Genomic DNA, 27,200 nt, shown 5'->3' with positions numbered 1-27,200 from the left:
TAAGAGAGATTCTCTCAGAATCCTAAGAGAGATTCTCTCAGAATCCTAAGAGAGATTCTCTCAGAATCCTAAGAGAGATTCTCTCAGAATCCTAAGAGAGATTCTCCCAGAATCCTCAGAGAGATTCTCCCAGAATCCTCAGAGAGATTCTTCCAGAATCCTCAGAGAGATTCTTCCAGAATCCTCAGAGAGATTCTTCCAGAATCCTCAGAGAGATTCTTCCAGAATCCTCAGAGAGATTCTTCCAGAATCCTCAGAGAGATTCTTCCAGAATCCTCAGAGAGATTCTTCCAGAATCCTCAGAGAGATTCTTCCAGAATCCTCAGAGAGATTCTCCCAAAATCCTGAGAGAGATTCTCCCAGAATCCTCAAAGAGATTCTTCCAGAATCCTCAGAGAGATTTTCCCAGAATCCGCAGAGAGATTTTCCCAAAATCCTCAGAGAGATTCTCCCAGAATCCTAAGAGAGATTCTACTAGAATCCTGAGAAGGATTCTCCTCTTCTCTTCTACCTACCAACCCCTGAAACATTCCATAGACTCTTTTCAGGACTTGTTGAAGAAGTTTTTGGAGGTTAAGTAAAAATATTATGTAAACGAGATGCTGAATGCTATTCTTCCGTCCTATGAGCTTTTATCCTTCGACCTTTTGTCACAGTTACAGTTTTCAGCTGGTTTGGTTCCTAGAGTAGATATTACTAACCACTGATTTGTCCCAAAAACCACTTTCACTCATCGCTTGCTGCCGTCAAAATTCATGCAACAACTACCTAAAGTAAGAGATCAAAATCTCGCCTTATGTTCTAATAATGGGTTTCAACGTGTGGGTCCAATGACTAATACTCTCGTTTCTTAATCTCTTCCTTATCTTCTGCTACACCTGTCCATAACCCGTATCACTACTATGTTTTTGGCAACGGTTCTTGGTAACCTTGGATAACAACACCATCACGCCCATCTAACCTAACCTCACATCTTGTTCGGGTAGCCATGACGAAACGATCGCTAACAATCGTTTCAATTTGAATCACGTCCATCACTACCATCACCATCATTATCACCACCATCACCATACCCGTGCTAAATCTCAACCATTCCGCAATACTACTGCTGCCATCATTAATCCGAACAACACTGCAACAACTGCAACAACAACCGCAACCAACAACAACAACTCCAACTCCAACAACATCATGAACAACAACAACAGTGATCGAATCGCTGCTGCTGCTTCTGGTGCTAGCCCCGCAAGTGTGCAAGCCAATAATCTCTTGAATCAAATCGCCTCATCCAACAACAACAACCACAATCACAACGTCAACAATCATCATCACAATCAACGGGTCACGACGACAGCAGCAACAATCGCAGAAGCAGAAGCGACAGCAACATCACCCAAGTCGGCAACGGCATCACCACCACCACCAGCACCAGTCGAAGAAGTTCCTGTGTCACCTGTTACCACCGGAACCGGAAGCTCTACAATGGCGACCTCTACGGTGACGAGTAGGCATCCGCCTCCGGAATCACCAGCGGACGGGAATCGAGCGGGAAAGCAGTTAACAACAACCACCATCATTACAACAACTACACATACTACAACAACTACTAATACGTCAAGTTCTAATTCTCTAATTTCCAATATTCCCACGGTTGCAACGGCCACCACGACGAGTACGGTGACGTCGTGTGGTCCCGATTCGGGACGATGCCATGCGACCACTGGGCTGTTGCTTCAGTGTGCCACCCGGACGCAGAACAATCGGCTGTACAGCAAAAGGTATGTTAGCTCTCTAGGTATTTAGGAAATGTAATAAAATCCATGAAATTGTTAAGTTCAATTCGCCATTAACCCTCTCCCAATCCCATTCATCATCCGAAATTCCACGGTCCCTTTTCCACTCATTTCCATTTCATTTCCTATACGTAGATGTCGCTGCCAAGTTGGATAGACTTTTTAGTTTTGTAATGGGTTTGAGAGGGATTCTCGCAGGATCCTGAGAAAGGTTTTCCCAGAATCCTAAGAGAATCCAGAATCCGGAGAAGAATTCCTCTAACATTCTAAGAGAGATTCCTTCAGAATCCTAAGATAAATACCTTCAGAATCCTGAGAGGGATTCCTTCAGAATCCTGAGAGAGATTCCTTTAAAATCCTGAGAGAGATTCCATCAGAATCCTGAGAGAGATTCCTTCAGAATCCTGAGAGGGATTCCTTCAGAATCCTGAGAGGGATTCCTTCAGAATCCTGAGAGGGATTCCTTCAGAATCCTGAGAGGGATTCCTTCAGAATCCTGAGAGAGATTCCATCAAAATCCTGAGAGAGATTCCATCAGAATCCTGAGAGAGATTCCTTCAGAATCCTGAGAGGGATTCCTTCAGAATCCTGAGAGGGATTCCTTCAGAATCCTGAGAGGAATTCCTTCAGAATCCTGAGAGGGATTCCTTCAGAATCCTGAGAGGGATTCCTTCAGAATCCTGAGAGAGATTCCTTCAGAATCCTGAGAGAGATTCCTTCAGAATCCTGAGAGAGATTCCTTCAGAATCCTGAGAGAGATTCCTTCAGAATCCTGAGAGAGATTCCTTCAGAATCCTGAGAGAGATTCCTTCAGAATCCTGAGAGAGATTCCTTCAGAATCCTGAGAGAGATTCCTTCAGAATCCTGAGAGAGATTCCTTCAGAATCCTGAGAGAGATTCCTTCAGAATTCTGAGAGGGATTACTTTAGAATCAAGTTCAGAATCCTGAGAGGGATTCGTCCAGAATCCTGAGAGGGATTCGTCCAGAATCCTGAGAGGGATTCGTCCAGAATCCTGAGAGGCATTCGTCCAGAATCCTGAGAGGGATTCGTCCAGAATCCTGAGAAGGATTCCTCCAGAATACTGAGAAGGATTCCTCCAGAATCCTGAGAAGGATTCCTCCAGAATCCTGAGAAGGATTCCTCCAGAATCCTGAGAAGGATTCCTCCAGAATCCTGAGAAGGATTCCTCCAGAATCCTGAGAAGGATTCCTCCAGAATACTGAGAAGGATTCCTCCAGAATCCTGAGAAGGATTCCTCCAGAATACTGAGAAGGATTCCTCCAGAATCCTGAGAAGGATTCCTCCTGAATCCTGAGAAGGATTCCTCCACAATCCTGAGAAGGATTCCTCCAGAATCATGAGAAGGATTCCTCCAGAATCCTGAGAAGGATTCCTCCAGAATCCTGAGAAGGATTCCTCCAGAATCATGAGAAGGATTCCTCCAGAATCCTGAGAAGGATTCCTCCAGAATCCTGAGAAGGATTCCTCCAGAATCCTGAGAAGGATTCCTCCAGAATCCTGAGAAGGATTCCTCCAGAATCCTGAGAAGGATTCCTCCAGAATCCTGAGAAGGATTCCTCCAGAATCCTGAGAAGGATTCCTCCAGAATCCTGAGAAGGATTCCTCCAGAATCCTGAGAAGGATTCCTCCAGAATCCTGAGAAGGATTCCTCCAGAATCCTGAGAAGGATTCCTCCAGAATCCTGAGAAGGATTCCTCCAGAATCCTGAGAAGGATTCCTTCAGAATCCTGAAAAGGATTCCTCCAGAATCCTGAAAAGGATTCCTCCAGAATCCTGAAAAGGATTCCTCCAGAATCCTGAGAAGGATTCCTCCAGAATCCTGAGAAGGATTCCTCCAGAATCCTGAGAAGGATTCCTCCAGAATCCTGAGAAGGATTCCTCCAGAATCCTGAGAAGGATTCCTCCAGAATCCTGAGAAGGATTCCTCCAGAATCCTGAGAAGGATTCCTCCAGAATCCTGAGAAGGATTCCTCCAGAATCCTGAGAAGGATTCCTCCAGAATCCTGAGAAGGATTCCTCCAGAATCCTGAGAAGGATTCCTCCAGAATCCTGAGAAGGATTCCTCCAGAATCCTAAGAAGGATTCCTCCAGAATCCTGAGAAGGATTCCTCCAGAATCCTGAGAAGGATTCCTCCAGAATCCTGAGAAGGATTCCTCCAGAATCCTGAGAAGGATTCCTCCAGAATCCTGAGAAGGATTCCTCCAGAATCCTGAGAAGGATTCCTCCAGAATCCTGAGAAGGATTCCTCCAGAATCCTGAGAAGGATTCCTCCAGAATCCTGAGAAGGATTCCTCCAGAATCCTGAGAAGGATTCCTCCAGAATCCTGAGAAGGATTCCTCCAGAATCCTGAGAAGGATTCGTCCAGAATCCTGAGAAGGATTCGTCCAGAATCCTGAGAAGGATTCGTCCAGAATCCTGAGAAGGATTCGTCCAGAATCCTGAGAAGGATTCGTCCAGAATCCTGAGAAAGATTCGTCCAGAATCCTGAGAAAGATTCGTCCAGAATCCTGAGAAGTATTCCTCCAGAATTTTGAGAAGTATTCCTCCAAAATCTTGAGAAGGATTCCTCCAGAATCTTGAGAATGATTCCTCCAGAATCCTGAGAAGTATTCCTCCAGAATCCTGAGAAAGATTCCTAAAAAATCTTGAGAAGGATTTCTCCTGAATCCTGAGAAGGATGTCTCCTGAGTCCTGTCAGGGATTCGTCTAGAATCCTAGGAGGGCTTATCTCAGAATCCTGAAAAAGATTCCCCCAAATTCCTGAGAAGGATGTCTCCTGAGTCCTGTCAGGGATTCGTCCAGAATCCTGTCAGGGATTCGTCCAGAATCCTGACAGGGATTCGCCCAGAATCCTGACAGGGATTCGTCCAGAATCCTGACAGGGATTCGTCCAGAATCCTGACAGGGATTCGTCCAGAATCCTGACAGGGATTCGTCCAGAATCCTGACAGGGATTCGTCCAGAATCCTGACAGGGATTCGTCCAGAATCCTGACAGGGATTCGTCCAGAATCCTGACAGGGATTCGTCCAGAATCCTGACAGGGATTCGTCCAGAATCCTGACAGGGATTCGTCCAGAATCCTGACAGGGATTCGTCCAGAATCCTGACAGGGATTCGTCCAGAATCCTGACAGGGATTCGTCCAGAATCCTGACAGGGATTCGTCCAGAATCCTGACAGGGATTCGTCCAGAATCCTGACAGGGATTCGTCCAGAATCCTGACAGGGATTCGTCCAGAATCCTGACAGGGATTCGTCCAGAATCCTGACAGGGATTCGTCCAGAATCCTGACAGGGATTCGTCCAGAATCCTGACAGGGATTCGTCCAGAATCCTGACAGGGATTCGTCCAGAATCCTGACAGAGATTCGTCCAGAATCCTGACAGGGATTCGTCCAGAATCCTGACAGAGATTCGTCCAGAATCCTGACAGGGATTCGTCCAGAATCCTGACAGGGATTCGTCCAGAATCCTGACAGGGATTCGTCCAGAATCCTGACAGGGATTCGTCCAGAATCCTGACAGGGATTCGTCCAGAATCCTGACAGGGATTCGTCCAGAATCCTGACAGGGATTCGTCCAGAATCCTGACAGGGATTCGTCCAGAATCCTGACAGGGATTCGTCCAGAATCCTGACAGGGATTCGTCCAGAATCCTGACAGGGATTCGTCCAGAATCCTGACAGGGATTCGTCCAGAATCCTGACAGGGATTCGTCCAGAATCCTGACAGGGATTCGTCCAGAATCCTGACAGGGATTCGTCCAGAATCCTGACAGGGATTCGTCCAGAATCCTGACAGGGATTCGTCCAGAATCCTGACAGGGATTCGTCCAGAATCCTGACAGGGATTCGTCCAGAATCCTGACAGGGATTCGTCCAGAATCCTGACAGGGATTCGTCCAGAATCCTGACAGGGATTCGTCCAGAATCCTGACAGGGATTCGTCCAGAATCCTGACAGGGATTCGTCCAGAATCCTGACAGGGATTCGTCCAGAATCCTGACAGGGATTCGTCCAGAATCCTGACAGGGATTCGTCCAGAATCCTGACAGGGATTCGTCCAGAATCCTGACAGGGATTCGTCCAGAATCCTGACAGGGATTCGTCCAGAATCCTGACAGGGATTCGTCCAGAATCCTGACAGGGATTCGTCCAGAATCCTGACAGGGATTCGTCCAGAATCCTGACAGGGATTCGTCCAGAATCCTGACAGGGATTCGTCCAGAATCCTGACAGGGATTCGTCCAGAATCCTGACAGGGATTCGTCCAGAATCCTGACAGGGATTCGTCCAGAATCCTGACAGGGATTCGTCCAGAATCCTGACAGGGATTCGTCCAGAATCCTGACAGGGATTCGTCCAGAATCCTGACAGGGATTCGTCCAGAATCCTGACAGGGATTCGTCCAGAATCCTGACAGGGATTCGTCCAGAATCCTGACAGGGATTCGTCCAGAATCCTGACAGGGATTCGTCCAGAATCCTGACAGGGATTCGTCCAGAATCCTGACAGGGATTCGTCCAGAATCCTGACAGGGATTCGTCCAGAATCCTGACAGGGATTCGTCCAGAATCCTGACAGGGATTCGTCCAGAATCCTGACAGGGATTCGTCCAGAATCCTGACAGGGATTCGTCCAGAATCCTGACAGGGATTCGTCCAGAATCCTGACAGGGATTCGTCCAGAATCCTGACAGGGATTCGTCCAGAATCCTGACAGGGATTCGTCCAGAATCCTGACAGGGATTCGTCCAGAATCCTGACAGGGATTCGTCCAGAATCCTGACAGGGATTCGTCCAGAATCCTGACAGGGATTCGTCCAGAATCCTGACAGGGATTCGTCCAGAATCCTGACAGGGATTCGTCCAGAATCCTGACAGGGATTCGTCCAGAATCCTGACAGGGATTCGTCCAGAATCCTGACAGGGATTCGTCCAGAATCCTGACAGGGATTCGTCCAGAATCCTGACAGGGATTCGTCCAGAATCCTGACAGGGATTCGTCCAGAATCCTGACAGGGATTCGTCCAGAATCCTGACAGGGATTCGTCCAGAATCCTGACAGGGATTCGTCCAGAATCCTGACAGGGATTCGTCCAGAATCCTGACAGGGATTCGTCCAGAATCCTGACAGGGATTCGTCCAGAATCCTGACAGGGATTCGTCCAGAATCCTGACAGGGATTCGTCCAGAATCCTGACAGGGATTCGTCCAGAATCCTGACAGGGATTCGTCCAGAATCCTGACAGGGATTCGTCCAGAATCCTGACAGGGATTCGTCCAGAATCCTGACAGGGATTCGTCCAGAATCCTGACAGGGATTCGTCCAGAATCCTGACAGGGATTCGTCCAGAATCCTGACAGGGATTCGTCCAGAATCCTGACAGGGATTCGTCCAGAATCCTGACAGGGATTCGTCCAGAATCCTGACAGGGATTCGTCCAGAATCCTGACAGGGATTCGTCCAGAATCCTGACAGGGATTCGTCCAGAATCCTGACAGGGATTCGTCCAGAATCCTGACAGGGATTCGTCCAGAATCCTGACAGGGATTCGTCCAGAATCCTGACAGGGATTCGTCCAGAATCCTGACAGGGATTCGTCCAGAATCCTGACAGGGATTCGTCCAGAATCCTGACAGGGATTCGTCCAGAATCCTGACAGGGATTCGTCCAGAATCCTGACAGGGATTCGTCCAGAATCCTGACAGGGATTCGTCCAGAATCCTGACAGGGATTCGTCCAGAATCCTGACAGGGATTCGTCCAGAATCCTGACAGGGATTCGTCCAGAATCCTGACAGGGATTCGTCCAGAATCCTGACAGGGATTCGTCCAGAATCCTGACAGGGATTCGTCCAGAATCCTGACAGGGATTCGTCCAGAATCCTGACAGGGATTCGTCCAGAATCCTGACAGGGATTCGTCCAGAATCCTGACAGGGATTCGTCCAGAATCCTGACAGGGATTCGTCCAGAATCCTGACAGGGATTCGTCCAGAATCCTGACAGGGATTCGTCCAGAATCCTGACAGGGATTCGTCCAGAATCCTGACAGGGATTCGTCCAGAATCCTGACAGGGATTCGTCCAGAATCCTGACAGGGATTCGTCCAGAATCCTGACAGGGATTCGTCCAGAATCCTGACAGGGATTCGTCCAGAATCCTGACAGGGATTCGTCCAGAATCCTGACAGGGATTCGTCCAGAATCCTGACAGGGATTCGTCCAGAATCCTGACAGGGATTCGTCCAGAATCCTGACAGGGATTCGTCCAGAATCCTGACAGGGATTCGTCCAGAATCCTGACAGGGATTCGTCCAGAATCCTGACAGGGATTCGTCCAGAATCCTGACAGGGATTCGTCCAGAATCCTGACAGGGATTCGTCCAGAATCCTGACAGGGATTCGTCCAGAATCCTGACAGGGATTCGTCCAGAATCCTGACAGGGATTCGTCCAGAATCCTGACAGGGATTCGTCCAGAATCCTGACAGGGATTCGTCCAGAATCCTGACAGGGATTCGTCCAGAATCCTGACAGGGATTCGTCCAGAATCCTGACAGGGATTCGTCCAGAATCCTGACAGGGATTCGTCCAGAATCCTGACAGGGATTCGTCCAGAATCCTGACAGGGATTCGTCCAGAATCCTGACAGGGATTCGTCCAGAATCCTGACAGGGATTCGTCCAGAATCCTGACAGGGATTCGTCCAGAATCCTGACAGGGATTCGTCCAGAATCCTGACAGGGATTCGTCCAGAATCCTGACAGGGATTCGTCCAGAATCCTGACAGGGATTCGTCCAGAATCCTGACAGGGATTCGTCCAGAATCCTGACAGGGATTCGTCCAGAATCCTGACAGGGATTCGTCCAGAATCCTGACAGGGATTCGTCCAGAATCCTGACAGGGATTCGTCCAGAATCCTGACAGGGATTCGTCCAGAATCCTGACAGGGATTCGTCCAGAATCCTGACAGGGATTCGTCCAGAATCCTGACAGGGATTCGTCCAGAATCCTGACAGGGATTCGTCCAGAATCCTGACAGGGATTCGTCCAGAATCCTGACAGGGATTCGTCCAGAATCCTGACAGGGATTCGTCCAGAATCCTGACAGGGATTCGTCCAGAATCCTGACAGGGATTCGTCCAGAATCCTGACAGGGATTCGTCCAGAATCCTGACAGGGATTCGTCCAGAATCCTGACAGGGATTCGTCCAGAATCCTGACAGGGATTCGTCCAGAATCCTGACAGGGATTCGTCCAGAATCCTGACAGGGATTCGTCCAGAATCCTGACAGGGATTCGTCCAGAATCCTGACAGGGATTCGTCCAGAATCCTGACAGGGATTCGTCCAGAATCCTGACAGGGATTCGTCCAGAATCCTGACAGGGATTCGTCCAGAATCCTGACAGGGATTCGTCCAGAATCCTGACAGGGATTCGTCCAGAATCCTGACAGGGATTCGTCCAGAATCCTGACAGGGATTCGTCCAGAATCCTGACAGGGATTCGTCCAGAATCCTGACAGGGATTCGTCCAGAATCCTGACAGGGATTCGTCCAGAATCCTGACAGGGATTCGTCCAGAATCCTGACAGGGATTCGTCCAGAATCCTGACAGGGATTCGTCCAGAATCCTGACAGGGATTCGTCCAGAATCCTGACAGGGATTCGTCCAGAATCCTGACAGGGATTCGTCCAGAATCCTGACAGGGATTCGTCCAGAATCCTGACAGGGATTCGTCCAGAATCCTGACAGGGATTCGTCCAGAATCCTGACAGGGATTCGTCCAGAATCCTGACAGGGATTCGTCCAGAATCCTGACAGGGATTCGTCCAGAATCCTGACAGGGATTCGTCCAGAATCCTGACAGGGATTCGTCCAGAATCCTGACAGGGATTCGTCCAGAATCCTGACAGGGATTCGTCCAGAATCCTGACAGGGATTCGTCCAGAATCCTGACAGGGATTCGTCCAGAATCCTGACAGGGATTCGTCCAGAATCCTGACAGGGATTCGTCCAGAATCCTGACAGGGATTCGTCCAGAATCCTGACAGGGATTCGTCCAGAATCCTGACAGGGATTCGTCCAGAATCCTGACAGGGATTCGTCCAGAATCCTGACAGGGATTCGTCCAGAATCCTGACAGGGATTCGTCCAGAATCCTGACAGGGATTCGTCCAGAATCCTGACAGGGATTCGTCCAGAATCCTGACAGGGATTCGTCCAGAATCCTGACAGGGATTCGTCCAGAATCCTGACAGGGATTCGTCCAGAATCCTGACAGGGATTCGTCCAGAATCCTGACAGGGATTCGTCCAGAATCCTGCGAGCGATTCGTCCAGAATCCTGCGAGGGATTCGTCCAGAATCCTGCGAGGGATTCGTCCAGAATCCTGCGAGGGATTCGTTCAGAATCCTGCGAGGGATTCGTCCAGAATCCTGCGAGGGATTCGTTCAGAATCCTGCGAGGGATTCGTCCAGAATCCTGCGAGGGATTCGTCCAGAATCCTGCGAGGGATTCGTCCAGAATCCTGCGAGGGATTCGTCCAGAATCCTGCGAGGGATTCGTCCAGAATCCTGCGAGGGATTCGTCCAGAATCCTGCGAGGGATTCGTCCAGAATCCTGCGAGGGATTCGTCCTGAATCTTGCGAGGGGTTTTTCCAGAATACTGAGAGGAATTTTCTCAGAATCCTGAGAGGGATTTTCCCAGAATCCTGAGAGGGATTTTCCCAGAATCCTGAGTGAGATTTTCCCAGAATCCGGAGAGGGGTTTTCCCAGACTAAATTTGAATTTCGGAGACTGGTTAAGAAAGTCTTTGTGAAGAATCTTGTCCGTCAAGAAGTATCGTGGATTTGGCTGTCTCCCTGTAGGCTCTACACTGACTTAGTCGTCTCACGAACTCTTCAGTGATAGGGCATTCTAGAGCTGTCTTAGGGCTCTTTGCTGACGAATCTTAATGAGAATTATTGATTGGATATTCATTCTGAAGACTCTTAAAGAAAAGTTATTCTGGAGCTTCTTGACTAGCAGATCCAATTCAACAAAGACTAGCAAAGGCCAGTTCAACCAAGTCCTGGATATTTAGGGAATCTAACCCCGCAGACTAGTCCAATAAACTCCTGGAGACTATGCAACTAATTTCAGTTGCATAATGAACTAGTTCGGAAAAAATGGCCATTATAATACCGAAATGAGATGGATGAAATAGAAATTATGATACTGAATTGCATAAAATAGTTTTATGAACTAGCCTCGTTAATTCCTAGGAAGTAGCCCATTAAAACCTTGGGCAATATTTCAGTGCAGTTCCATGAACTAGAGTTCTGAAGATTAGTCCAGTCATGTCCAGGGCACTATCCCAAGCATGTCCTGAGTTCTAGTCCAGTCATGTCCTGGAGTTAAGCTCAGTCAAATACAGAAGATTAGTCCAGTCAAATCTGGGGTATCAGGTATCAGAAGACCGACTCCAGAGGCCTGATGTTTCTCCCAGTCAAATCCTGAAGAATATCTCTACTAAGTCCTTAGAAATAGCCCAGCCAAGTCCTACGAACTAGCCTATTAAATATGTGGGAACTAGCTCTATTCAATCCTAAGAACTAACCCAGTCAAGTTTCACGAACTAGTGCATCCAAGTCTTGAAAACTAACGTCCAGATAAGTCTTGGAGACTAGATCAATCAAGTCCAGGAGACAATTCCAACAAAGTCCTGATGCCTAGCTCAAGTCAAGTCCCGAGAACTAGTTCAAGTCAAGTCCTGGAGATAAACCCAGTCTACATCTGAATTCGAGGACTAACCCAACTAAGTCCTGGAGACTAACCTGGTTAAATCCTGGGGACTAACCCTCCAGATATATGATAGAGGGCAGCCTAGTCAAGCGTAGTCTGATCCTGAGGTTACCCCAACAATGTTCTGCCCAATCAATCCCTGAACAATAACCCTACCAAGCCCTTAGGAAAAGCCCCGTCAAATCCTAGGAATAAGCCTAGTAAATTTGTGAGAACTGGTCCAGTTTAATCCTGGGATTAGCCCAGCTATGTCCAAGGATTAGGGTACTCGAGTTCTGAAGACTAGTCCAGATACTAGCCCAATCCAATCCTAGTAATTTACTGAGTCAGTCGTACCCCAAACCCCATACCCAAACCAAGTCCTATAAGCTAGCTAAGTCGAGTTCTAGGAATCCCAATTGAGCCCTTAGGAATAGCACAGTCAATGCCTAGAAACTATCCCAGTAAATGTCTGGACTATCCCAGTCTTGTTTCAGGAAGTAGTTGCTAAAACCCGAGTCCTAAAGACAAGCCCCGTCAAGTTATGGAGACTAGCCTAATCAAGTCCAGGGGACTAGCCCAACCAACGTCTTAGGGATGGTTCTTCAGAACTCCTCCATAAACCCCTTGAAACCTCTCTGAAATTCTACCCCTTTTAAAACCTCACTGACCCCAGAAACCTCTATGAAACCCTCACTGCCAAAGCAAACCCATGTAATCCTTTAATCTAATCTACACGAATCATAACTTACACCTTCTTACCTCTTCAAGGTCCGTCTCCGCCAGCCAACAACTCCAGCAGCAAAAGAACCGCAAGAATGTACAAACCACAGCGGAGGTAATCCTCGCCTCCACGACCCAATCCGGAATGACCACCCTAACCACATCCCACACTACCGGCACGAACACAACTACCGCCATCGCTGCCACACCGGCATCCGGTGGACCTGCCTCGACGGCGGCCGTCATCAAACTGACCGTCAAGGACGAGGTAAAACCACGGGCCTCGGTCCGCACGGTCCGAAACGCCAGCATGGACAGCTACCACCACCACTATCAGTACATCAACATCCCGAACATCATCACCTACAAGCGTGGGCGGTCGAAGATTCCGGCCTCGGCCCGGTTACGATCCAGCTTGGTAGAAACGGCCGGAAGTGGAGGAGCGGGGCCCGGAGGCAAGAAGGACAACTCGACGACGACGACGGTGGTGGATGCCGATGTGTTGATTCTGAACAAACCGATGACCCGGAGGTTGCGGAATTCCGGAGGAGGAACCGCACCGCCACAGTTGATCTCAGCGTTGGCAGGGAAGACGGCAGCGGCTGCTGCTGCTGCCATCGCCGACGAGTTGAACGGGAATGGAGGTTAGTTTCTTGGGAGTGTTTTTCGGTAATGATTGTTGAACAACTGCATTCATGAACACTTTTATTACCACATACATACCAACAATCAATCACGATCTAGACCAACACACCACCAAAGCATTCCTTACAAAAATACTCGGAAAATACTTCTAAATTTTTCAAGAAATTTATCCTATAATTTGAAAAAAAAAGACACGGACAACGTCTTCAGCTTTCGGCTATACAGACTGTTTTAAACTTAACATTAGACAACGGACAACGGAGCATTCACCAGTGGAAACGGGGAAGAAACTATTCTCACAAAAAGTTTCAACGCCCGAATCGGGAATCGAACCCTCACCCCATAGCATGGTGCGATTATAAGCTTGGTGACCCTAACCGCACGGCTACGAGGCTCCACAATTTCTTTCAGATTTTTTTTCCGATTATCTTTAGAAAATCTTTCGAAGTTTCTCTGAAAAAATTAACCAGTAAAAATCAAGACACTTTCTGAAATTGTTCCCACGACTTACGTGTGAGAATTCTTCCAGGAATTCTTTCAAGTATTTCTCTAGGAAATCTTTAAAATAGTTCTTTAAGGATTTTTTCAAGAATTTTTCCAGAAATTCTTGCAAGAATTTCTTCTGGAATCCTTTTAAGATTTTTCTGAAAATTTTCCAAAAAAAATGTATGGGAGATATTAGAAAGACTCGTCTTAGAATCCCACTTAGAATCTTCCACTCCTTCAGGAGTAATTATTACAATATTTCTTCCTGGAACTCCAAGCTTTCTCTTTGGATTTCTACTTAGGATAAATGCTAAAAATTCTTCAAATGAATTTTCCACGATTTTTTATTTTTTTTTAACAAAATCCCTGTGATTTTTTAACATTTTCTAAAATTTTCAGAAATTCTTCCAAAGCCTCTTGCAAGAATTCTCATCATCTCATTATCATTATATTTTTAAAAATGCCTGCGGGCATTGCCATTGTTGGCTTGGGATCTAGGAATTTCTCGCTGAATTTATCCCGGCATGCTTCCCGGAGTAATTTTGAAATAATACCTGGAGAAATCTTTGTGGTGATAAATCATTGGAGGAATTCTGAAAAGACTTTCTGCGGGGAATCCTTGTGAAAAACCCGAATGGAGGAGCGCTTAAAGGTTTCCTAAAATAATTTCAGAAGAAGTCTTTGAAGATTTTATTGAGAAAACCTGAAATAATTCCCGATTGGTTCCTTTTAAAGATTTTCCGATGGAATCTCCCGAAGAATTCGGGTAGAAATCTTTGACAGAATTTCCTGGTAACCCTAGTAATAACTTCTGGGGAAGTTTTTGGAAGCATTCCTTGAAAAATTCTTGAAGAAATCTTTGGAAGTATTTCCCTGGTGTAAATCCCTGGAGGAGTCATTGTAATAATTTCTAAAGGAAGCATTAGAAGACATCCTAGTGAAGTTTTTGGAAAAGTTCCTGAAAGAAGTCCTGAAGGGTTTTTAGGAGGATATCCTAAAAGAATTATTTTAGGAATCCTTGGAAGATTTTTTGTAGGAATCCTTGGAAAAGTTCCTGGAAAAATTCAAGAAGAAATTCACGAATAAAAAACATCTGAATGCATCCTTGTAGGAAATTATGAAGTAAATCCTTGCCAAAGTTTCTTTGGACACCAGCAAATAATTTTTTAGAAGCATTCCTGAAAAATCTTTGCAAGGATTCATAAAGGAGTCTTACGTAAATTTTCTAGGTATCTAAATCCCAGAAAATAAGAGTCTCTAGGAATTTAAGATAGTGCTTTAAAATTCCATGTACAAATTCATAGGCGAATTCTTGCAGGAATTCCTGAAAGGTTACCTAGAAAAATGCTTGACGTCTTGAGAAATCTACGAAAAAAAAAACTTGACTATTTTGCTGGAGAAATATTTCAAGAAATTTTCGGAGGAATTTCTGGAGCGATCCTTGGAGGTAATTGGAAGAAATCGTTAGAGGAATCCTTGTAGAAAATAGTGGAAAAACCTTTAAATAAATTGTTCGAAGACATTACTAAAAGAATCTTCAGAGAATTCTCTAAAAGAGCTGTTGGGAGATTGGCAGCAGATGTCCATTGGAATGCCTTTAGAAATTTCATACGCTATTGGGCGAAATCCTTGGGGAAATTCATGGAAGCGGCCTTGAAGAAATTCCTGGAGGAATTGACGATGCAATTGTTTGAGAAATTTATATAATCTATTCTTGGTGGAATTATTGGCAAAATTTCTTATTAAATTCCTTTGAAGAATTTTCTGATTTTTTTTAGGAAGTTCTTGAGAATATCTTGAAGCAATGCTTGGACGAATTCCTAGATAATTGTTTGAAACAATTACTTAGGGATTGCTTAAATTCCTTGAACAATTCTTGCAAGAACTCGTGGAGGAATTGCTCGAGAAACTCTTGCGAAATTTCTTGGGAGAGCTCATGGATCCATTCCTGGTGATATTACTGGAAGCATTTTTGGCGTACTCCTGAACAAGTTCTGGGAATGTTCTGAAAGATCTTCCAGAAGAACTTCTACATGAATTGCAGGAGAAACATCGGGAAGAATTTCTGGAAAAATCATATCCTGTAATTTCCAGAACAACGTTCTGATAAAATCCCAGAAGAATTGCTGAAACACTATGAAAACCATTTCAGGACAAACTTAAAGAAGCATTTGTGGAAAACCACTTCAAGATATTTGTGAAGCATTTCACGGTAGATCATCCGAAAGAACTCTTGAAGGAAGCTGTCCCAGGAGAGATTTTTGAAATAATGCCCGGAAGAACTATTGGAAGAATTGCCGAAAGAAACTTTGGAAAAAGTCGGTGAAGAACTTCTTTGAGAACTCCTGCCTGACAAAACTAAACGCGTTGAAGGATTCTCTTAGAAAGTGATAGTAGAATCCCCAGAAGAACTTTTGAAACAACTTCCGGAAGAACTATTTGTAAATTCTCTGAGGATGTGCGAGAGTTCGACTTGATTTTCCTTGATTCTCTAGAACAAAATCGGTTGAGATTCGTCCCCACGTTTCGTTAAAGAATCAAGGACGTCGGAATCAAGAATCAAAGCCTCTTTGGATCATTTGAAAAAAAAAATGCAGAAAACATCTTGAGTATATCGTAACTTTTTGTAGAATTTCAAGGGGAATTTTAAAGAAACGGGAAATAATTCTCGAAGGATTTTTTTTAAGAATTCCTAAAGGTACTCCTGGCAGAATTCCCGAAGAAGTTTTTATGTGCATTCTTGAAAAAACTTCAAGAAAGCATCTCTGAGCACCTCCTGAAGAACGTCCAAAAGGACTCCTGGTGGAGTTTCCACAATTCTTTCTGGAAGAATTTTGTGAGGAGCTTCTGGTAGAAATCACGTAGAAACTTTTGGGGAGGATTGCCGGCAGAACTTGAGGAGAAAAGTCTCGGAAAAACTTTTGGAAGAATTTCCACGAAAACATATGTTAAAATTCACATAGAATCATCTGGAAGAGTTCTCGGTGAAATTTCCGAAAGAATTGCGGAAAGCATGTTCAAAGGAATTTCAAGAATTCCTGGGGAAACTTGTGGAAGAATTTTAGCTTGCGCATCTGGGTGATTATTCGAAGAAACATCTAGATAATTTACTAGAAGAAGGAAAGATGCATTTTTTCATGTTCTTTAGGCATTTTTTTAGTATTTCTTATGAAAATTTCCCAAACAATTTATTTGGAAACTTTCTAGGAGTTCCTTAGGTTTGTTTTTTTTTTGATTCTTTTGAAAACTGCTCCAGCAATTATTGTGGTAATTGATTCAGCATTTCCTTTTGGAAAACCCTTCTGCATGTTATTTTCAGAAATTTTTCTATAACTTTCTTCGGCTAAAATTTTAAGAAAATATCACGCGATTCCTTTAAGATTTTTTTCGGAAATTACTTTTGGAATTTCTTTGGCCATTTTTGTTGGGAATGCATTTGGTATTCCTTGGGCATTTTTTCTGAATTATTTGGAATCTCCTTTCGTAAAAAAAAACATTTGTAGAATTCCAAGGGAAATTTTAAAGAAACGGAAATAATTCTAGGAGGATTTTCTAAAAGAATTCTTAAAGCTACTCCTGGCAGAATTCACGAAGGAGTTTCTATGTACATTCTTGAAGAAACTTCAAGAAAGCATCTCAGAGCACCTCCTGAGCGTATTCCCACAGCAGTGCTCCGAAGAACGTCCAAAGGAACTCCTGGTGAAGTTTCAATTCTTTCTGGAAGAATTTTGTGAGGAGCTTCTGGTAGAAGTCAAGCAGAAACTTTTGGGAAGAATTGCCGGCAGAACTTGAGGAGAAAAATCTCGGAAGAACTTTTGGAAGAATTTCAACGAAAACCTATGTAAAAACTCTGGAAGAATTCTCGGTGAAATTTCTGAAAGAATTCCGGAAAGAATGTTCAAAGGAATTTCAAGAATTCCTGGGGAAACTTGTGGAAGAATTTTAGCATGCGTATCTGGGTGATTATTCGAAGAAACATGTAGATAATTTATTAGAAAAAAGAAAGCTTTATTTCTGAATGTTCTTTAGGCAATCTGTTTGGTGTTTCTCAAGGAAATTTCCCAGACAATTTATTTGAAAACTTTCTAGAAGTTCCTTAAGGTTTGTTTTTTTCGACAATTCCTTTGAAAACTGCTCCAGCAATTATTTTGGTAAAAATTGATTCAGCAATTCCTTAGGGAAACCCTTCTGCATGTTATTTTCAGAAATTTTTCTCTAAATTTCTTCGGCTATTATTTTCAGAAATTATCAGGCGATTCCTTTAAGAATTTCTTCGGAAATTTATTTTGGAATTTCTTTGGCCATTTTTTTTTTGGTAATTCATTTGGTATTCCTTGAGCATGTTTTCTGAATATTTTTTAATCTCCTTCAGTAGTTGCGGTTATATTTCGTTCAGAAGTTTCTTCGGCAATTCCTCCAATAATTCTCTCTGCAAATTCTTTGCGTTTCGGTGTATTTTTTTGCAATTACTTTGGAAATTCATTCGGAATTTTTTTTGAGAATTTTATTCTTACAATTATTTTTAAACTTCCTATTTTTTGTATTCTTTCTGCAATTTCGTCGGCAAATTTATTGCAAATTGGTTGGAATCAAGAATCAAAGCCTTTGAGGATCATTTGGATAAAATGCTGAAAAACATCTTGAAGATATCGTAAATAAACTTTTTGTAGAATTCCAAGTGTAATTTTAAAGAAACGGGAAATAATTCTCGAAGGATTTTCTAAAAGAATTCTTAAAGCTACTCCTGGCAGAATTCACGAAGGAGTTTTTATGTACATTCTTGAAGAAACTTCAACATCTCAGAGCACCTCCTGAGCGTATTCCCACAGCAGTGCTCCGAAGAACGTCCAAAGAAACTCCTGGTGGAGTTTCTACAATTCTTTCTGGAAGCATTTTGTGAGGAGCTTCTGGTAGAAGTCACGCAGAAACTTTTGGGAAGAATTGCCGGCAGAACTTGAGGAGAAAAATCTCGGAAGAACTTTTGGAAGAATTTCAACGAAAACCTATGTAAAAACTCTGGAAGAATTCTCGGTGAAATTTCTGAAAGAATTCCGGAAAGAATGTTCAAAGGAATTTCAAGAATTCCTGGGGAAACTTGTGGAAGAATTTTAGCATGCGTATCTGGGTGATTATTCGAAGAAACATCTAGATAATTTATTAGAAAAAAGAAAGCTTTATTTCTGAATGTTCTTTAGGCAATCTGTTTTGTGTTTCTCAAGGAAATTTCCCAGACAATTTATTTGAAAACTTTCTAGAAGTTCCTTAGGTTTGTTTTTTTCGACAATTCCTTTGAAAACTGCTCCAGCAATTATTTTGGTAAAAATTGATTCAGCAATTCCTTAGGGAAACCCTTCTGCATGTTATTTTCAGAAATTTTTCTCTAAATTTCTTCGGCTATTATTTTCAGAAATTATTAGGCGATTCCTTTAAGAATTTCTTCGGAAATTTATTTTGGAATTTCTTTGGCCATTTTTTTTTTTGGTAATTCATTTGGTATTCCTTGAGCATGTTTTCTGAATATTTTTTAATCTCCTTCAGTAGTTGCGGTTATATTTCGTTCAGGAGTTTCTTCGGCAATTCCTCCAATAATTCTCTCTGCAAATTCTTTGCGTTTCGGTGTATTTTTTTGCAATTTCTTTGGAAATTCATTCAAAATTTTTTTTGAGAATTTTATTCTTACAATTATTTTTAAACTTCCTATTTTTTGTATTCTTTCTGCAATTTCGTCGGCAAATTTATTGCAAATTGGTTGGAATCAAGAATCAAAGCCTTTGAGGATCATTTGGATAAAATGCTGAAAAACATCTTGAAGATATCGTAAATAAACTTTTTGTAGAATTCCAAGTGTAATTTTAAAGAAACGGGAAATAATTCTCGAAGGATTGTTTAAAAGAATTCCCAAAGCTTCTCCCTGCAGAATTCCCGAAGGAGTTTTTATGAGCATTCTTGAAGAAACTTCAAGAAAGCATCTCAGAGCACCTCCTGAGCGTATTCCCACAGCAGTGCTCCGACGAACGTCCAAAGAAACTCCTGGTGGAGTTTCTACAATTCTTTCTGGAAGCATTTTGTGAGGAGCTTCTGGTAGAAGTCACGCAGAAACTTTTGGAAGAATTGCCGGCCAGAACTTGTAGAGAAAAATCTCGGAAGGACTTTTGGAAGAATTTCCACAAAAACCTATGTAAAAACTCTGGAAGAATTCTCGGTGAAATTTCTGAAAGAATTCCGGAAAGAATGTTCAAAGGAATTTCAAGAATTCCTGGGGAAACTTGTGGAAGAATTTTAGCCTGCGTATCTGGGTGATTATTCGAAGAAACATCTAGATAACTTATTAGAAGAAGGAAAGTCTTATTTTTTTATGTTCTTTTAAGAAATCTGTTTAGCATTTCTTATGGAAATTTCCCAGACAATTTATTAGGAAACTTTCTAGGAGTTCCTTAGGTTCGTTGTTTTGACAGTTCCTTTGGAAACTGCTCCAAAATAATTGGTAATTGATTCAGCACTTCCTTTGGGAAACCCTTCTGCATGATATTTTCTGAAATTCTGCTATTAATTTCTTCGGCTATTGTTCCAGAAATTATTGGGCGATTGCTTTGAGGGATTTCTTCGGAAATTACTTTCGGAATTTCTTCGGCCATTTTTTTTTTTTTGGAAAACATTTGGTATTCCTTGATCATTTTATCTGACTAATTTAGAATCTCCTTTGGTAATTGCTATCATATTTCGTTCAGTAGTTTCTTTGTCAATTCCTCCAATAATTCTCTCTTTCAAATTATTCACGTTTCAGTGTATTTTTTGCAATTTCTTTGGAAATTCATTCGGATTTTTTTTTTCTGAGAATTTGTTTCTGACAATTACTTTTTAACTTCCTATTTTTTTGTATTTATTTCTGCAATTTCGTCGGCAAATTGATTGCGAAATTCTCTGGCAATATCTCTGGAATTTTCTCCGACAACTCCTCTAGAAATTCTATCAAATGTCTTTAGGGAATTGCTCGGGCTATTACTTTTTGTGTCGGTAATTTCTTTTAGAATTCTTTCGGAAGTGCTTTTTGAAAATTTATTTGGTATTTTTTTTAACTTCTTCAGCAATGCTGTTGGATACTTCTTCAGAAATTACTTTGAGATATTCTTTGGCAATACCTTCAAGATTCTCTGCGGCATGTTTTGTGGTCTTTATTTTGGTAAGTCCTTGCATAATTATTTTAGGATGCCTTCAGGTATTTCTATGCTAATGTGTTCGAAAACTGCTTTCTCTTGCAATTTCCTTTGTTTTTGTAAATTGACTAGGTCATTTATTTGTAATCTCAATGGCCAATCTTTTAGAAATTCTTTAAATTCGCAAGAAAATATCTAATAGAACTACCAAAGTTACAACAGATGGGATTCTGAAAGGAATTACCGAAGAAATTTCCAAAAATTGCAAGAGAAAGGAGAATGAGCAAAAATATATTAGATGTGATCCATCCATGTACACTAATGACTTATATTTTATCTGAGAGGTCTCAGAGAAACAAGAAAATGGGGTGAAAATTCTATATACCGCTAGAAAAAAGTTATAATAAAATCCCAGAATTATGAAAATCATGGTTTTTCTCCCACAATTTAGAGTTTTCGTCCCATAGTGACTATTTCTTGTTTAGATGAAACCTTTCAGATAAGGAATGAGTCATTAGTAAACATGGGATGGACTGAATGTGCCCAATCTCCTTTACAAAGGAATTGACTATGGAATTTTCAAAGTACCTGCCGAATGAATTTCGAAAGAAATTTGCCGAATAAACTACAAAAGGGAATGCCGGCGATATTCTTAAAAAAAAATGCTGAAAGATATAATAAAGAGAAACCAAAATCCTAAAATAATAGCCCAAATAAATTCTCAAAATATTTGCTGAAGATGTTTCCAAAAGAGTTTCCGAACAAAATTCCAAATGAATTGCCAAATCACTTTTCAAATAAAGAATGCCCAAGAAAACCCAAAAAAAAAGAAATAATAAATAATGTCAATTCAATTTTCAAAGAAAATGCTGAGAGAATCACCTAATAAATTCCCGTAAGAATTGGTGAAGAAGTTTTCAGAAGAGTGTTGAAGAAATTTCCAAAATAATTCCCAAACAAATTTTGTCAAACGAATTCAGAAGCAATTCTCAAAGAAATCTTAATAGATATTCTAGGAGAATTTTCTGTAAGAAGCTCCCGAAACCATGGCAGATGCATCTCCTCCAAGAATTGGTTAACCCTAGTAGGATGTTGGGATCAATATGACCCAGACAGGCACGCTGAACCTGCACTACGTCATCGTGGTGCTAAAAACCTAACATCTTAGGAGGTTTCAACACATTTCCAAAGAAATTGCAAAATTTTCTCAAAATAATTTCTTAAAAAAAAATTCCAAGAAATTTCTTAGGGAATTTAAAAAGAAACCTTGGAATACTTTACCACAGGAATTGCGAAGCTTATTTTCAACATAATAGCTGAGCCAGTTTCCAAAGGGATTGACAAAAAAATTCCAAAAATAAATCAGGAAAAACTCCCGAGGGAAATGTCGAAGGAATTTTCAGAGTCGTTGCCGAGAGGTTTCTCAAAAAAGTTTCCTAAGATATTCCCAAAGTAATTGCTGCACGGATTTCCAAAGTGATGACTGCAAAAATCGTAAAGAAATTGCCAAAGGAACTTCAGAGAAGATATACAGAGTATCTTTCTGTTTCCAGTGCTCGCCGTGTTTGGCCATTTGGCGCTCCGAAGATATTCCCAAAGAAATTGCTGCACGGATTTCCAAAGTGATGACTGAAAAATCCAAGAAAAATTGCCACAGGAACTTCAGAGAAGATACACAAAGTATCTTATTGTTTCCAGTGCTCGCCGTGTTTGGCCATTTGGCGCTCGTGTCGCTTTGTGGGCTAGTGTATTTTAACGATGAACACTGCCATCTTGGGGTCAAATCGACTTTATATGTGGGGTAGTCTCCGTTGGTGGCGTTGAGTTACACTTAAATCCTATGTCATTTGGAGACACTACAGGAATATTCCAGATCAGGCAAACTACCTTGGAGTTCAGGACTTCAGGTCTACACTCGTAACAATAGCCCTATCTGCTATACTAAGTAACGTTTCATATTTATCCGTGGTTACTGGACCAATCTGAAGTCCCCTTTTTTCTATTATATACCTTTGGGACAATTAGGTTCGTCCAAACTGTTCTATAATGAAGTCCTTCAAATCTACAAGAAAAACTTTGTGTTTTCACCATAAATAATAACATAGCATAATCTGCTGAGATCCGTGCAGCTCTTGAGATCTCAAATGTCATTTAAAGACACTTTGAGTTCAGATCTTCAGGTCTACACTCGTAACATCAGCTATATCTGGCATACTGAGTCATACATACGTTTCATAATCAATCGCGGTGACTGGACCAATCTGAAGTCTACTATATATTATTATGAACCTTTGGGACATCGGGGATCGTCCAAACTATCCCGAAGTTTAGCTCTTGATAGTATTAACAGTAGTTTTTCTCACAATGAACTTTAAACTGTAAACTGTAATCCCCCGTTACACCCGTAGACTTTTGGATCTAAACTCAAAAACAGTTTGGATGACCTAGGATGTCCCGACTGATCTGATATTGTCTGTTACCCTTTCATAAGACTTACTAGACATGATAGATTACAAATCGTATTTGTACAATGAAAGAAGAGTTGCTGTTACACCTGCAGATTATAGGATCTATACTCAAGAACAATTTGGATGACCTAGGTTGTCCCGACTGATCTGATATTGTCTATTAACCTTTCCGAATACTTACTGGACATAATAGATTACAAATCGTGGCTTTGTATAATGAAAGAAGTTACCGTTACAACCGCAGACTTGAGGATCTAGCCTCAAGAACAGTTTGGATTACCTAGGATATACCGACTGATCTGATATTGTCTATTAACCTTTCAGAATACTTACTGGACATGATAGATTACAAATCGTAGCTTTGTATAATGAAAGAAGTTACCGTTACACCCGCAGACCTTAGGATCTAAACTGAAGAACAGTTTGGATGATCTAGGATATCCCGAATGATCTGATATTGTCTATTAAACTTTCAGAAGACTTACTGTACATGATAGATTACAAATCGTAGCTTTGTATAATGAAAGAAATTACCTTTACACCCGCAGACTTTAGGATCTAAACTCAAGAGCAGTTTGGATGACCTAGGATGTCCCGACTGATCTGATACCGTCTGTTGAGCTTTCAAAAGACTTGCTGGACATGGTAGATTACAAATCGTGGCTTTGTATAATGAAAGGATTTACCGTTACATCCGTAGACTTTAGGATCTAAACTTAAGAACAGTTTGGAGGCCCTAGGATGTCCCGACTGATCTGATATTGTCTTTTAAACTTTCAGAAGACTTACTGGACATGATAGATTACAAATCGTAGCTTTGTATAATAAAAGAAGTTACCGTTACACCCGTACATTTAAGGATCTTATCTCAAGAACAGTTTGGATGACCTAGGATATCCCGACTGGGGTTCGGGGGTGGGTTTAGGAGTTCATAACAGAGTAAACCAGTTTTAAAATGGTTTTCAAAAAGGTTACAAACGAATAACGCTGTGGTATGTTTCAGGTTTGTCCACGTCGCTTCCGCTGAGCGGTGACGATCATCGGAACAACAACGGGGACATCAACTTGGAGCTGACGAGTCTCGCCGGTGCTGTTCCAACAGTCGTCGGTGGTCAAAGTCAGAGTAGCGCAGTCGTGAAGCGCAACAAACGATCTCGAAGCAGTACAAAGATTGAGAAGGAGAAGAACGACGAAAAGGGAAGCAAGCTGCTGCGGAAGAACGGAGCGGCCGGGGCGGGGGCAAGCGGGATTCCAGTAGCAACGAAGACCCTCGCGGTGGCGGCGGGTAGCGATTCCAAGGGCCAAGTGGCCAGCAGCGTGGAGAGTATCACGTCGGCGGCCAGTACGCCGACGGCGAGCCTCACGCGGAACACTTTCAGCAGTAGTTCGCTGAATCGAAAGGCAGGTGGCGTTGGGACGAAGGCTACTGCGACGGAAACTTCGTCCGCGAGTAATTCCCTGAAGTCGCGGAAGAAATGAAGACGAACGTACTATTGAGGAGGAGGTGGTGCTCCAGCGTGGGATCCCAATCCGGAATGGAAATAGCATTTTTTCGTATTAATTGATCATTACTAATCCTAGATTAGTGGACTGCAATCATCATTGGAGGTTAGGTAAGTGGGAAAATCAGCGAAGGGGGGAACAGATCCGGACGGAAACACCCGGTTGCTGTGATGTGATTTCATTAACGCTGTCGTCATAATTTTACGCTTGATTTTGTTTGTATGTTTAATTTTCTCATGGCCTACCTCTCTCACCGATCACACCACTAACTATCTCTGTCTCTCTTAGCTCTATCCACCTAGCAGTGCATCTCGAAACTTTCGAGTCTCGATCCAGTGTTGTTACGCTTGGTACGCCGCTGTACTTTAGCGTATTATTTCGCCTATTATGATAAGTTAGTTAACTCGTTAACGCAAAAAGTTTACACACAATCCACATCGCAGCGCGATCATATTACGTTTAAGTTGGCCGAATTGAATTATTTAGCAAGCGCGTGTAAAGTTTTTTTCCTAGTGTAAAATCGTGTCAATCATCCTTCATACAGAAGCAAGCAAAGGAATCAAGGAATTACCGAGTGTGTGGTTTTTGGGACGTAACGGAATGCAATGATGTGTACGTATTTAGAGTGTGCTTTTGATAAGGGCCGCAGTAGCTATTAACTGACGCTAGGAAATTGCGCCATACAAAGTTTTCTCCTGTAAATTTGTTCCCAACAACCGTTGTATTGAATCGAAGTAGGCAGGAATGTGCTGATTACTGTAACAAACAAATTGTACAGATTGTTGTAACAAAAGCCAGTGCCGGAGCGAGGTGTGTTGAAATTATAAACACGAAAAGGTAGTGAATTGTAAATTTGTAAGAACAAAAACACCGTGCTGTGGCAATTTTCAAGTACAAAGTAAAATTTAGCACGTTTTTTTGCTGTCTATTTATGTTCTTTCCCCTTAATCGCATTTTCTGACCGCCATCTTGGATTTTGATCCGCCATTTAAGATTCCAGAAAGTCGTCGAACATTAATTTTCGGAGTCTAGACGTCTTCCCCATTCCGAAGGCACCCTTGTTTTCAGTCGTCAAATCCTAAACATTTTGCCGCCATCTTGGATGTTGATCCGCCATCTTTGATTCTGCAATGGCTTGCGGTGCTCTTGTGCAACATTTTTATCCTTATTTTGAATCTTTTTCTATGTTCGTTAGATTTTTTATACGTAATCCAATATTTTTATTTTTGTTTGTATTTATCTTTCTTTGAAAACTTTTAACATACAAATATAACGTACTAGATTAATGCTATTTATCGCCTAAGCACACTCCCGTAGCTCATAACCAGTTATAGCTCTAATTAGTCAAAAGCTTTGCCGGCGATATACGACGCCACAAACGTATCCACTGTTCTTTTCTTTTCTGTACAGCTTCCTTTCTTGCATCGATTGACGACTTCGATCGCACGCGAATCATTCACTACCTACCCTCACCACAGACAGAGATGATGGATTACGATTTTTGAAAATGTTGTAAGAAAAACAGTATTTTAATGAAAGTTTTCTCTCGAAATAAATCTCGTAAAATCATAGAACTCGGTCATATAACCAACAACTGTATTTATGAAAAACTGCAACAATCACACATACACACACTTGGTGACATAACAACAACACACTCACACACACATAAGAAACCCGTAGTGAGATCGTTCCAACTAAATCTGTTTAGAATCAAATTGGTAGAACTGAAGACTAAAACTATATTCAACCCTAGCGAAAAAAAAACACCCGCCATATATTGTAAATTGAAGTTTATGTAACAAAATAAGAATCGGAACGGAGCATATTGATCTGAGAAAGATTGTACTAATTAGGAGGGAAAACGAATCATATATGCATTAATGTGACTGAAAAACGTCAATAGATTTATAGTTTTTAAGAAAAAACAAACACAACAACATTTGGCAGAAGTAAACTAAATAAAAAATCGAAAGAGGCACTGTGCAATGAATGAATGAACGATGGAACACCCGTACACACAAAAGACACCGCACCCACAGAAAATAATAATATCAGCTAAATACAACAACTGTGACTTAACACTGCACTGAAGGAAAAGAAAACAAAACAAAACAAACATACTTTAATAGACACACATTCACACACACACTAGCAAATAGGAACTAAGAATTGAAAACAAAACACACACACACACTATCATTCACACTTAACAACACGCGGAAACATTGGAAAACAACTAATATTTGGACATGATTAGGAAGTAGTGAACAACAAAATTTGAAAACATTAATGCATTATCTAGGTTAATAGTTGAAACAAACAAATAAACAAAACAAACAAAAAAAAAAAACTAAGAAAAAAGTGCATATATAGCGAAACACAAGCAGTACTAAAATGAAACAAATAATTAACAAAACAATTAAAAAAGTATAACCCATTCTGCAGGAATGGCAGAAAAAATACATTGCAATAGCACCCGTATATATTATATTGATGAATGAAATGAAAGTTGTTGCTTGTGCGGTTATTGGCTAAAACCGAGTCCGAAACGTCCATGTTCTTGATGTTAGTGAAGCTTGTCGATACTTTAGAGTTTCGAAAATTGAATCCTCTGCGAAAGGCAAATTACAT

The 27,200-nt window shown here is 42.1% G+C and overlaps 1 protein-coding gene across 3 annotated transcripts in view; it reads left to right on the top strand.

Moving 5' to 3' along the window:
* LOC109433622 (mucin-5AC) overlaps nt 1–26,985 on the top strand; it is an 87,552-nt gene extending 60,567 nt beyond the window's left edge. Inside the window, exons 5-8 of one of the 3 annotated variants that reach the window (XR_002135707.3) lie at nt 987–1,778; nt 12,359–12,954; nt 24,067–24,676; nt 25,977–26,985. Coding sequence is in view for 2 of the 3 variants with exons in the window: in XM_019710061.3 (XP_019565606.3) it covers nt 987–1,778; nt 12,359–12,954; nt 24,067–24,542 (1,864 nt within the window). In the remaining variant the exon portion in view is untranslated. Of the gene's footprint in view, nt 1–986; nt 1,779–12,358; nt 12,955–24,066 lie in introns of all 3 variants that reach the window. The other 2 variants (XM_019710062.3, XM_019710061.3) reach the window with 2 other exon arrangements.
* The last annotated feature ends 215 nt before the right edge of the window (nt 26,986–27,200 follow it).

The sequence above is a fragment of the Aedes albopictus genome, chromosome 1 (genome assembly GCF_035046485.1).
Source record: "Aedes albopictus strain Foshan chromosome 1, AalbF5, whole genome shotgun sequence".
Classification (NCBI taxonomy): domain Eukaryota; kingdom Metazoa; phylum Arthropoda; class Insecta; order Diptera; family Culicidae; genus Aedes; species Aedes albopictus.
This window is presented reverse-complemented; position numbering and strand designations above follow the sequence as displayed.